Raw genomic sequence first — 13,740 nt, forward strand, 5'->3', positions numbered from 1 at the left:
AAAATTGATCAAGTGTGCAATTACACATACTACAAGTGACAAACTTGAGGTGTAAATTTTTAGTAGTTCGGAAACCTAATTATTAATTGTTACAAAATGCTGGAAATTCTCAAGTGCCCAATTGAATTTATAGGGACTTGTCAAAGCATATGATCATATAAATCTGAATGAAATTTGAGGAATTTTCTATTGGTTAAATTAACTTCAGCCAAAATTTTTCCATGCCAGTTTTAAAATGTCTTGTGTGTAGGGTACACCCTAATGGTTTCTTGTGGATCTTATATTGATCTGAGAGACCTGCCATCATTGTGAATTGTACTACACTCAAAAGAGCTTTACACGTAAACACACAACCTGATCTCAGGCTCTTGATTGCCAATTAAAACCAACCCATCTAGGTATATTTTTCGAGCCCTCCCCTTGGTTTATGCATATGCCTTACCCCTGTCTTTGAGGATTTTTCTGTCTGTGTCACTCATGTTCTGTTTCTGTAAATCCCTGGCAGTGCTCAAAACTTGTTCTAGTTGAGGTCTCTTGGACTCCATGTCTTGCAGAACATTCTGTAAAATGTAAAAATATGATATACCTAAAGTTAACCATTTAAAGAACAAAAAAAAAACAAAACAAAACAAAAAAAAAACAACAAACAAAAAACACAGGCAAAATCTTTAGTCTTTGAATCAGAGGAATGGAAAAACAATAGAGTATTTAATATTTCTTCCAGTTTTTCTATATGCCTTGAAATCTTGTGTAGACACAAAGAGAGTTCATTTTCACATAAAAGAGAAAAAAATTTTAAGATCTAGGTTAATTCAGTAAACATTTTTCAGTTGTAAGGAAAAAATATTGAGAATCTATTGGTCCTTTAAGACTTGCTAATTGATTTTCCGATGGTTAGAGAAAAAAAAAATCTCTTAATCCTCAATAATTAAACTTGATTTATTGACAAAGTGTAGACCGCAATTGAAAATTCAATAGAGAAAAAGGACATTTCCTCTCTCTCTCTCTCTCCCTCTCTCGTACACACACATCCTATTTGTGCAAAGGTTGTTCCATGCAAGTTTGAAGGAAAAAACTAAAATTTTTGCACACAAATAGACTTTATGCATTATAATTCAAACTTTAACAAGAGGCCCAAGGGCCACATCGCTCACCTGAGCACTGTGGCTAGGAAAAAAGGAAAAATCAGTTTAGTATTGAAAAGCTTAAATGCATAAGTGGTCCCAACCTACCCCTAAAAAGGGAGTGGGGGGGGGGTGGGGGGGTCATGATTTGAACAAACTTGAATCTACACTATATGAGGATGCTTCCGTATAAATATGACAAACCGTGGCTCTGCTGTTCTTGAGATTTTTAAAGATTTTTCCTATATATCCCTATGTAAAACTTTGATCGTCCAATGTGGCCCCACCCAACCCCCGGGGGTCATGATTTGAACAAACTTGAATCTACACCACCTGAGGATGCTTCCAAATAAATATGACCAATCATAGCTTTGCTGTTCTTGAGAAGAAGATTTTTGAAGATTTTTCCTATGTACACCTACATGTATGTTAATTGATCGTCCATTTTGGCCCCACCCTACCCCCGGGGGTCATGATTTGAACAAACTTGAATCTACACCACCTGAGGATGCTTCCATATAAATATGACCAATCACAGCTTTGCTGTTCTTGAGAAGAAGATTTTTGAAGATTTTTCCTATATATTCCTATGTAAAACTTTGATCGTCCATTGTGGACCCACCCTATCCTCAGGGGTCATGATTTGAACAAACTTGAATCTACACCACCTGAGGATGCTTCCATATAAATATGACCAATCATAGCTTTGCTGTTCTTGAGAAGAAGATTTTTGAAGATTTTTCCTATATATTCCTATGTAAAACTTTGATCGTCCATTGTGGACCCACCCAACCCCCGGGGGTCATGATTTGAACAAACTTGAATCTACACCACCTGAGGATGCTTCCATATAAATATGACCAATCATAGCTTTGCTGTTCTTGAGAAGAAGATTTTTGAAGATTTTTCCTATATATTCCAGACCTATGTAAAACTTTGATCGTCCAATGTGGCCCCACCCTACCCCCGGGGGTCATGATTTGTACAAACTTGAATCTACACCCCCTGTGGATGCTTCCAAATAAATATGACCAATCATAGCTTTGCTGTTCTTGAGAAGAAGATTTTTGAAGATTTTTCCTATATATTCCTATGTAAAACTTTGATCGTCCATTGTGGCCCCACCCTATCCCCGAGGGTCATGATTTGAACAAACTTGAATCTACACTACCTGACAATAATTCCACATGAGTTTCATCTTTCCTGGCCCACTGGTTCTTGAGAAGAAGATTTTTCAATAATGCCATTAATTTTTTGCTATTTCGTAATTATCTCCCCTTGGAGGAGGGCGTGGCCCTTCATTTGAACAAACTTGAAACCCCTTCACCCAAGGATACTTTGTGCCAAGTTTGATTGAAATTGGCCCAGTAGTTCTGGAGAAGAAGATGAAAATGCGAAAAGTTTACGACAACAACGACGCCGACGACGATGACAGACAACGGACAAATTTTGATCAGAAAAGCTCACTTGAGCCTTCGGCTCAGGTGAGCTAAAAATCTGTCCTCAAAAATTCTATTATTAATTTTCTGTGTTAATTAATTTTCACAGCAGAATTAAATTTCATTTAAGAGTACCAGTTTTTTGTGTTGTTGTTGTTTTTTTTTTTTGGGGGGGGGGGGGGGGGTAGTTTTAATTATGCAGTATACACTTTTTTTCAATGTTTATCAAAACAATTAAAGAGTTTTAATAAGATTTAACATAAAAGTCTCCTAATAAAGTACCCAAAGCCCATTTTTTCAGAGAATCTAAAAAACAAACAAACAAACAAACTAATTACAAACAAACAAACAAATTTAAAAAAAAACAAAAAAAAAAATAATAATACTAATTGTTATATATTTTCCAATAGAGAGATGAACAAAGACTATAATTCTGAAAAAATAAACATGTGCTAAAATCTTCAGAGCAAAATTTCTTCAACTGCCAAAATAAAAGTCAACATATATATTACGTACATTAGTTTTTATAATGCTCATGCTAAACATGCACCTTCATATTACAGATATATCCATAAATTACTTACTCACATCCCCAAAAGAATAAAATCAAATTGCAGAGAAAATTCTCCTGTTTTTTTTAAATAATTTGTTTTTGAACATGGTAAGCAAAAAATAAATAAAAGTAAATATAAAAAAAATAGAAAAAAAAATAAAAATCCCCAAAATAAAGAAAATTGAGCCCCTGGCCAACAAATTTAAACAATTTCACATTAACAGAAATTCATTTTTTCCCCATAAAGATGATATTTACTTCATCGTTTTTCTTTGCATCACTTATCAAATATATTTGATACAAAATGGCAAAATAAGGAAATTTTGCTGAGGAATAAAACATTTCAACCATCAAGTTCATCTTTTCATAATGTATTTGCTGATAAGAGGAAGGGAAAAAATGTTAACTGGGAATCAAATTGTAAATACTTACAAAGAGTTGTCCAGACAAAAACCACTGTTTCATAAAGTATAAAGTACTTTATTTTTCAAAAGTATTTTTATAAGATGGAGATAAATACTGACTGGGTAGCTACCTGGAAATGATAGGCCATTAGAATTCTAAATTTTACTTTAAAAAAGTTAAAATTCTCATCTTTGAAAAGCATTCAACTTGATTCAAGAGTACTAGAGAGAAATATTTTTGAGACAACTAGCAAAATATACACTTGGGAAGTTAAATTAAAATCCACAAAAAAGAACTGTGCTCTTCTAAATTATTAGGATGCAGTGCAGACTAACAGATTTTTCACTTAAAATATGAAATAGAATCTGAATGCAGCTGATAGATGCAAATTTACTCTCTGAATTTAGAACTGATCTTGACCAGTTCTCTAGACTTTAACTCTTCCTCATGTAGGTCAAAGGTCAAGCCTAGGATGAATAATATGAGCTAATAGTTTCAGTGACGATCTATCAATTAATCCACAATTTCCCTAAGTTAATATTTTAAATAGGAAGTTAAGACTTTCATTAATACCACTAATTATAGTTATGGCCCTTTGCAAATATTTTTTCTATCAACAAATTGTTACACATTAAAATCACTTCATACTCCTGTCAGTTTCAAATATTAATTGATCCCGTATTTCAAACTAACAAATGCAAGCATTATGACCCTTGATGCAACCAAGCATTTGAAACCAAAGTCATGCAAGAAACCAGCCAGGATTAAAACCAGGAATTTCACCTAGCAGCTGACTTGAGGAAATAGGAAAGTGTTACTGGGATATTAGTAAAAAGTTGCAGACCTTTAGGATCAAAAGTTGCTCATAAATATCACTGATCAACTCATGCACAGCATCAAAATCGAGCGCACTCAGATCTTGCTGGGTCAATTCCATACTTGCACTGCACTCATGTTTTGTCTACCATATAAAGGTCAGGAAATTTAATGGTTTCTTTCAGGTGGACAAACAAATTCATTTTATACAATTCATGGGAATAAAATTAATAAATGGAAATAATAGGAGAGGAGACTACATTACATGACATAGATGCTTGAGGACAGGTTCCAATCCCACCCCCACCTCCCCCAAAACACTGTCATTAAGTCTCTAGAGAGTTGCTTAGGTAGTTGGAAAGGTAGGGGTGGAGTGGGGTGGGAGTGGGGGTCTGCATGTCCTCAGGCACTTATGTTTACAATATGACAAAGCATGCAGTTCAGTTGTTCATCAACTTGTCAATATATGTGTAAAACTCCAATCCATTACCTTCTGTTTCATAATGGTCTGTTCAATATCAGAAATATCCCCCACTGTGACCCTCTGTGTCTTTAGCATTCTCTCCAGCAGGGTCAGCCAATCGCGGAGCTCCGCTACAGACCTGTCAAAGTCCAGGATGAGTGAACTCTGACTGACCTCAGAGGTCACCGCTGTCTGCCTTGATTCTACGATAACAGTGTGCTGCATCTGAGAAACTTTGACTGAAAAACAGATTAAAAAAACAATTTAGAAACTTTTATAATATATACTGTACAGCAGGTTAAAATTGCGGTCGGAAAAGATCGCGATTTGTTCAACTTGCAGCAAATCGCGGTCGTTAGAATTCGCGGAAAGGAAAAATTATACAAAAACATTTTCCGCACTGCAAGTATTTTCCTTGCATACTGTGTTGATTCTGAACCCGATTAAATAGATTGAAACACCGTTCCAATCCCGATTGGAAGACAAAATGTTGTACGATTTACACTGTTATGCATTCATATAAATTTTCTTCTTTCTTTCTCTTGTTTCCTTTCTTTCTTTTTGTTAAATAATTTTGAAATACATATGAGTCTATACGCGAGTGATTTATTTAAGTGATTTCCAGTCGTTTCCCAAACAATGGCAAACATGTATAAAAAAAAAAGAAAGAAAGAAAGAAGCCCTTTGGCAGGTGTTCGTTCATGAATGGGTATGTTTTGAGTAGAGTACTGAGTAGTATTTACTGCAGGTCTTTTTAATCCCTCTGAATCTAAATCAGTTGTCAGTACCGATAATCAAAATGTTGAACTGTTAATAAAATTGAATTAATGTGTAACAGTGTTGTCTTTACTACGTAAGTGCCTTGAGTAAAGATAATAAGACTGAGTGATATGCAAGGGTGAATTCTAACAATACATGTTTTATAGATAATTACATCGCACCTCTACTGGGTGGCAGAATTAAATGTTAGTTTTAGATGTTTATTTATCAATTAAGCTTTTAAAAAACAACAACTACGTGTTAGTGATTGATCCGTACACCCTCATAGTAAGGAAGACAGTCTACATCTCTGCTATATTAATTACTGCTTTTTATGTTTACAAGGAAACGTAAATAGAGTTACCGAATCTAATCACAAATATTGGTAATATTTCAATTTATCCTTATCAATTTTTGAAGAATTATTCACTGTATGTTGAATTCGCGGAATTTTTATTTCCGCGAATATAGCGAATATTATCTCCGCGAGTTAATTTCCTGCTGTACAGTAGTATAACTCCAACTTATCACAATAATAATGTTTACTTAATAAATTTTCCTCATTGCAGTTTCAATCAGACACATGTTGTTTTTTTTTATTTTTAAATCTTTGAGACCCTCAGGCTATGTTTCAAACATTTTTGTCAATTATACCACTGATTATAAAAATCATGACATAGTTAGTTGTTAAAAATAACAGCATCTTCTCTCTCTGTCTTTGAAGCAGTTAAGTTTACACATACATGTATCATATATGTTATCAAATTTTGATCATTCAAGATATCCAAGGACCCAATTTCAATATACGAAAATGGGGACTAAATGAGATCTACTTTTATGCATTCCTATTCATCATATCAATCTTCAACATACCAAAGTTCAAGTGTACTACATCACAGCATACTTTTAAGCTTTACACAACAAACCTTGGGTTAAGACTTCTTCCAAGAAGTTGTCCGTCACAGGTTTAATTCTGTCCACAAGGCCTTGTAATTTCTCCCAATCAGAGTTGACCTCGTTGATTTGCTGCTGAATACTGTCTGGCATCACCACTTCCTGTTCTGCACATTCCTCCATTAAGTCTCCATACTGGCTGTTGATGCTGTCTACATTTTCTCTGTGAGACTCAATAGCTGCCCTTGTTGACTGTAATAAGGTAAATTTTCCAGATACAGGGAGGACGGTATCAACATTTTGAACTTTGATATCTTGACAATTTGTTCACTTTTCCCATCATACTTTTTCCTATACATTCCATTCTCAAAGACTAAGTAAGATGCTTTTAACAGACTCAACACTTAAACTTCCCATAAGGGGTCTGACTTTACAGCACCATAGATTTCATAATTAGCACTTCCAAACACCTAAATTATCCATATAGAGTAAAACTTGTCTAATCCAGACACCACTGGTTCCATATAAATTGGCCGGAATAGACAACATTTCGGATTACACAACATGAAAAAGAAAACAATTGAATTTACTAAAATGGAACTTCAAGTTTACATCGTATAAGGCAAGATTTTTAAATGCATGACATCTGGATTAGACAAGTTTCAATGTTTTCATGTATCTTTTCAATAAAAGTTGTGGCTGCTTTGTATATATGTGCAGAGTAGCACTATTTCACTGATTAATTTTTGCATACAGTTTTAAAACACTAAACACCTCAGGATCTACAACAATGGAGTCATCCTGGTCCATTGAGGTGGCTGAGGAGGGGGCGTGCTGGGCCTCGAGGAGGGACCGAGTGGAGGTGAGCCACTGCTGGAGCTCTGACACCTCAGACTGGAACTGTTGGAGCTTGTGTAGTCTTTGTTGTGTCCTTGTGATGTGGAGAGGAATATCACTGGCCACCTGATCAAAGGCAATTATTGAAATATGATATTTTAAAAACCAATGTAATAAAACTTTTTAACACTAGTTTCAAATATCTTCACTTTATTCTTTTAGGGCAAACTGTTATGTATATATTGGTCCAAAATCACCATGACAATATCTTTTATTCAAAGTTCTTTTTTTCTACTCAAACACTAAACAGATTCAGTATTCTTTACAGACTAATTTATCTGTTAATTAATGTATCATCAGTAAGTACCATGACTGAAGCTGGTCTAAGGTAAAAACTCACCTTGACAAACCTCTTGTTAAGGCTATCCAGATCTTTATGTATATTTTCTTTGTCCCCTGGTGTTAGAGTTGTCCCCCTTAGTAGTTTCTCTCCCTTTGTGTTTATCTGCTGTAGCATCTTCTTCTTTCCTGTCACCTCATCCTCCTTGTCCTAAACATTAAAAAAAAAACCTCTTACAAAGAACATTCTTGCAATGTACGACAACAAATACCATGGTTAATTTAATTCATTCTCTCATTTCACACAGAAATCATCTTTAAACAACTACGGGAACATATTTGAAGAATTCCGTCTGTGTTTTAAATCATAAGTATATAAAACAAAAATTGTATTTTTATTTATCTAGGGAGTGTTTTAACAACAGCATTTATGTTTTTGCAACTCCCCACCCCAAACCAATCCCCATAAAAAAAAAATGAAATTAATTATTTACAGGCATAAAGCAGACAAAATACAACCATCCAGTACAATGTATTATAAATCTTTCTCATCTTCACTTTCCCTGATTATAAAATTCAATTAATTTTCCTCTGTGCCCTTTATCAGAGATTAAATGACCTTGATTTTCTCCAAGGCCTCATCCAAGCTCTTCTCCTCCAAAGTGACGTAACTAGCCAGGACGTTCTCCGTCTCATCAATCCAGAGGAAGAGCTCGTCCATTTCTGCTGAGAAATCCGACGTCTTCATCCTGTCATCTGCTGAGCTATAAACCATCATTAAGAGAATGTTTAAAAGATCTAAGAGATGTAAAACCAATTACATCATGTCTGATGCATATTTTGAATCAAGAACCACTTTCTTGGTCATCATCAATGCATGGTAACTTTTTTTTTTAATCATTGCGTGAATTTTTTAAATTAATTTCAAAAAACTTTCCATCAGATTTTTGTTGTTGTTACCATCAATTCAATACTTACTTTAGCAGTCTTTTTATATTGATACAATATGTAACTCAGAATAAGGAATAGCAGAATATTTTGGTTTCAGCGTCTGATAGCAAACTGATACATGAACTTCACATTAACAGAGCAGCCCTATGCACCATCTCACCTGTCTGTTTTGTCGAGGACGGCATGACAGAGGCTGTCCCACCTCTTGTTGATAGAATCGAGCTTCTGTCGCAGCGTCACAGCATCCACCTTGTTAGATTGTCGAATGACTTCGTTTCCTTCAGCGTTCATGTTGTTTAGGATATTCTGGTGATCCTTGATACCACTGCTTAACTCCTACAACAAGGCCAAAAGTATAGTATACAGATTCTGAAGAATGAAGCTGATGTCCATAATAAAATCAGAATACTCAGAATCTTTCTTTCACTATAAATAAGACCTCATCAAAAATTACATGAAAGCAAAACCACTGTTCTGACTGTACTGTAATATTGTAAGGACCTAATTTACCGTAATTAAGCAAAACTATCTACTCACACAAATTTCATTCTTGCAAATAAATAAATGTGTATTATGAAAGATTAATATATACAATAGTAACCAAAATTTGTGAGAATTTTTCTCCCTCATAACTATCTAGTGAGGTGTCTCGAAAATGGTGATCTACAGTACCTAAGCCATGCCAATAATATAAAGTGCAATAATCTTTAACATATTCAAACATTCAGAAGTTGTTAAATTATGAAGTATAGCATTGGTTTATGAATCAGATGCTAAAAATATTGCCACTTCACCCTACTTGGTATCACATTATGCATAACCTATGAAGAAAAGATTCTGCATTTTCTCATTAGAGAAGTGGATAGGCATAGCCTACATCATATGTAGCCTGGATATACACGTAGCCTGGATATAGGCTATGTCTATTCACTTCTCAACAGAGAACATGCAGGTTCAGCACTCCATGTGATATTGTTCAGGAAGCCATCCATAAACTAACAAGTAGCACCAATTGTATTCTTTAATTACATGTTACCTCATGTGCTGCTTTCCCCTTCCTCTCAAGATCAGCTTCTGCCACAAGTAGCCATGTTGTCACCTGCTTCATGTCTGCATGAAACCTTTCCCACTGTTTGGAGTCCGAGGTCCATGTCCTGAAAAAGAGAAAATCCAGGTTAACTTTCATCTAAACCTACATCATGAAGGTACATGCTGCCTCCCAAAGAGTCTCTTGCAAGAAATAAGCCATAAATCCACATGGACTTAATTAACAGAATTTAACAAAAAAGATAATTTCCCACAAAAATACCATAGTACATGTATTTGTCTCTATTGGCTGAATGACATGCTACTCAGCTCCTTTATAAACCACAGACAAGTTCATTCACCAGAATTCAACATCTTAATTCAATAATGCTTGCAGTAGAGTACAGTCTACTGTATGCCAGTATATACACTCACAACAATCTAGTAACCCCTAAATCAATATCAGTGTTGCAGGACAATGAAGCTAGGGGGCATTTGTTGGCACACAGTCATAAATGTTTCCCCAAAATGCATGTTGTTTCTATGAAAATATAACCATGCAAATATTCATGCAGCCAGCTAAAATGTATTATGTCTATCAAAAGAGGGCCTTGAAAATCTTTATCAATATATGAAATGTGTTTGGATAATCCTGGAGCAACTGAATATTTCAAGACATTATACAGAGAATGGTGTCTAGAAAACGACATTAACCATTCAGAAACCACTTACAAACTGTAGCTTTAGATTTAAGTTTACACTTTTCCAGCATCACATTAAAAGGAACAGACAATGACAAAATTAAGAAATCTTTCAGCAAAACCACAAGCTAAAAGCTTTGGGAATTTGATTTCCAACCCGTAGGAACACAGTCTGTTTCATTATGTTTCTATTCACTCATAGAAGATTCAAAGTTCAAACACATTTATAGTCTACATGATAAATTTTGGAATTAAGGTTTACTGACCCTCTGGTAAGAGAGATAACTCTAACTGGTATAAATAACTATTATTCCTTTATAAAATCAAGTTAACAGGTCATTCCTGTCATATTTTGCCTCACTAGGTATGCTGAAATTATGTGCATTTTAATTAAAAATTAGTTTTCTTTTAGAAAATTGTAAGCGTTAAAGCAAAATTTTTATATGAGTGATCAGAAAGATAATGACCCTCCTTAAGACACCTACCTGTCAGTCTGTTCCTGAACGGCCAGAAACAGTGTCTCCCATCTCTTGTTGATGGAGTCCAGCTTCTCCTTCATAGCTTTGGACTCCAGCATGTTGGACTGTCCGATGATGTCATTTCCTGCGGCATTCATGTTGTTCAGGGTTGCACGGTGGGTTTGAAGTCCATTACTTATCTCCTGCACAAAATAAACATATATAATGCATTGTATTAAATCGTATACATATCTCGAGACTGCAAAATATTTCTTGCTCTCTATTAAGAAAATTTGATTTTTAAGAGACAAATCAGTAACGCCTGAAAAAACAATTGTTCAGAACTGCATATAAATTTAATGTTGGTTTAAATATTTTTCAAGCAAAAGTATTTTATCTATAATGCATGTATTGTCAATGTGTATATTACATCTAAAAAATTTTTTTTTTTTTTTTTTTAAATTAAGGTTCAGATGCATTCTAATAATTTCTTGTCCAGTTGCCACAAGCTCTTGGCAAAATAACCATGATTACCAAGCATAGAAAACTTGTGAAGCCATAAAAAAAATTAGCTTAAGCTAAATCACAAATTTGGTACACTCAAATATGCAAACGTACCAGCAAGTATAAAGAGCTAGGTTCACTTTATGCATAAAATGGCCCTGTAGATATACCAATTTATTGACTAACACTTTATGTTCCATTTTAAACATCAAGATAAAGTAGAGACTTAGTGCTTTCATTTCCTATAATTAAAAATTTTGTCTTAAAGCCATATAAGGTCTTGGAAAACAGGCTTCATGGAATTGCAATGTTCTTGAATTTTAAGGAAAACAAGTATATTTGAGTACTTTCAAAGAAGAGAAATAATATGAGTGCACCCTCTGATCTAAAAAATAAAAATGTTTTGTATTCCTCAGAAATAGTTCTATCATTTAATAGTTGCATATTTTAGATCAGAGGTTGTGCTCTATATTAAATATCGAAAAATAGCTTTAAAAATTAACTGTTTTTGTAGAATTTTTCAGGATACGAGGAAAATGATGCATTTCATGACGTCATAATGCATTGACTAGCCAGAAAATTACATCATTTTTGATAGATACGTAGTCACCAAAGGTCTAAATGATATTTAATGCATTGTTAACTAAAACCAAGCAGTTTCATGTTTTCTGAAATTCATAGAGCCAAAAAAGGCCGTAAGTGAACCTTGTTCTTTGTAGTTACATAAGTGCTTATTGGATGGTGTTTTATAACATATTTTGAATATAATCAAGGATTTCAATTTAATGAAATGGAAATAATAATTAAGTATTGCGTACCTTATGAGCTGTGTCCCCATTCATTTCCAGGTCAGACTCTGCCACCAGTAACCACGTTGTGATCTCCTTCAGATCGGCATGAAATTGTTTCCACTGCTCTGAAGCTCGTGTCCATCGCCTTCAAACAGAAGTCATTCTTCTTTTTAAAAAATGCACTAAACAACCTGAATTTTCCAAGACTGGAATAATTAAATTAATCTCGCATACATCCAAGGAAAATTGATAAAAATCCTTTGAATACCATCATTACAATTCTGCTGTCAAACACAAAAGGTATAATTGCCATCAACACCACAAAATATCAAGGCATTTGACAGTTTAATCATTTATCTTTCTGTGGGATTCTGCATCTTAATTCAATAACCCTTGCAGGATGTATACAGTAATTCTCTCTGGCCAGTACCTACACATGCACCAATGATAAACCACAGTAAATCAATAGTGAACGGTGGAAATACCAAAGCTTTTTACAAACAGAGGCTATTTTGGTGGAAATACCAAAGCTTTTTACAAACAGAGGCTATTTTGAATAGCCTCATGCTATAAATATTTCCTGGAAATGTAAACAATGGATATATTCTGATATTCTATGTACATGTATATGCTATATGTTACCAACATAATAATGCCACTCTCAATTAGAAGTCAGTTAAACCTGTGAGGATGTTTGAAAGATGAACTTAATGATACAAACAGAATCTTGACTGAACATACATTGAAATATAACATGCATATATGATATTCCCATGTCATTTCCAGTCTTGCTTATTTAATACAGGGAAACAAGAAATTTGTATTACAGTATTCACCCCATAACCCCCACCCCTTTTTGATGCCAATTTCTGTTATTTCATGCAAAAGAGACTAGATGCCTATAATCTATATTGTGAAATAAATTGGAAACATTTACAGATTTCTATTTGACTTGCATGAAAGTATCATCATGGTCTTCTTGTATGTTTCTTAATGATGATCGATAACTGTTCACATTGTTCAGATGTGTATATTATATGATATATAATTAAATACTTTTAGTAAGATGAATTTTAATTGCTGCAAAAGTGGATCTACTAAGTTACCCCCCCCCCCCCCCATATCCAACTCCTTATATTTCCACTTTTTCAAATGCCCTGAACACTTCTTGAGACAGATACGGTCTTTCTATATTAAAATGCATAACTTGTATGCAATGGCAAGGGTGTATGTACAAACTGTAGGCCCACATAATTATACATCCTTATGTAACATATATATTCATTACTTATACCTTGGCATAATATTTTCATTACGGCATGATAGGTATAGGGTCATCATACGTGAAGGTGTCAATTATCGTAGATTACCTGTCAGAGATATACAACTATACCTATCTGTTGTACTTTACAGATAAACTTTGACAGCTGTCTATTTACACTGCGACAAGCAAAATTACTTGTACCTACATTCACACAATCCATATTAAGGTATTTTTATTTTCAACCTAAATTCCAGGTATCCATTAATAAGCTCTTTTCTTATAAGTCAAAATACCAAAATGATTAATATTCTTTCTGTCAGATTTCATTCATTTATAATACAGCTGCCATCAAAATAATACATGTATGTATTGCAAAAATCAGTCAGAAAAACCCCCCAACTTTTTCCCCACCATTC

At 34.3% G+C, this 13,740-nt stretch overlaps 1 protein-coding gene across 7 annotated transcripts in view; it reads right to left on the reverse strand.

Moving 5' to 3' along the window:
• Positions 1-13,740, reverse strand: part of LOC133178579 (dystrophin-like) — a 136,265-nt gene that overhangs the window by 52,840 nt on the left and 69,685 nt on the right. For all 7 annotated transcript variants that reach the window (XM_061313294.1, XM_061313292.1, XM_061313291.1 and 4 more), the window contains 10 exons: positions 12,088-12,205; positions 10,793-10,968; positions 9,617-9,734; positions 8,741-8,916; positions 8,249-8,393; positions 7,691-7,840; positions 7,228-7,416; positions 6,486-6,705; positions 4,828-5,039; positions 443-560 (listed from right to left, as the gene is read on the reverse strand). In XM_061313294.1, the coding sequence (XP_061169278.1) occupies positions 443-560; positions 4,828-5,039; positions 6,486-6,705; positions 7,228-7,416; positions 7,691-7,840; positions 8,249-8,393; positions 8,741-8,916; positions 9,617-9,734; positions 10,793-10,968; positions 12,088-12,205 (1,622 nt within the window). The remainder of the gene's footprint in view (positions 1-442; positions 561-4,827; positions 5,040-6,485; positions 6,706-7,227; positions 7,417-7,690; positions 7,841-8,248; positions 8,394-8,740; positions 8,917-9,616; positions 9,735-10,792; positions 10,969-12,087; positions 12,206-13,740) is intronic.

This window comes from Saccostrea echinata, unplaced genomic scaffold, assembly GCF_033153115.1.
Source record: "Saccostrea echinata isolate AGI-Se365-2 ecotype Australia unplaced genomic scaffold, CSIRO_AGI_Sech_v1 ptg000003l, whole genome shotgun sequence".
NCBI classification, from domain to species: Eukaryota; Metazoa; Mollusca; class Bivalvia; order Ostreida; family Ostreidae; genus Saccostrea; species Saccostrea echinata.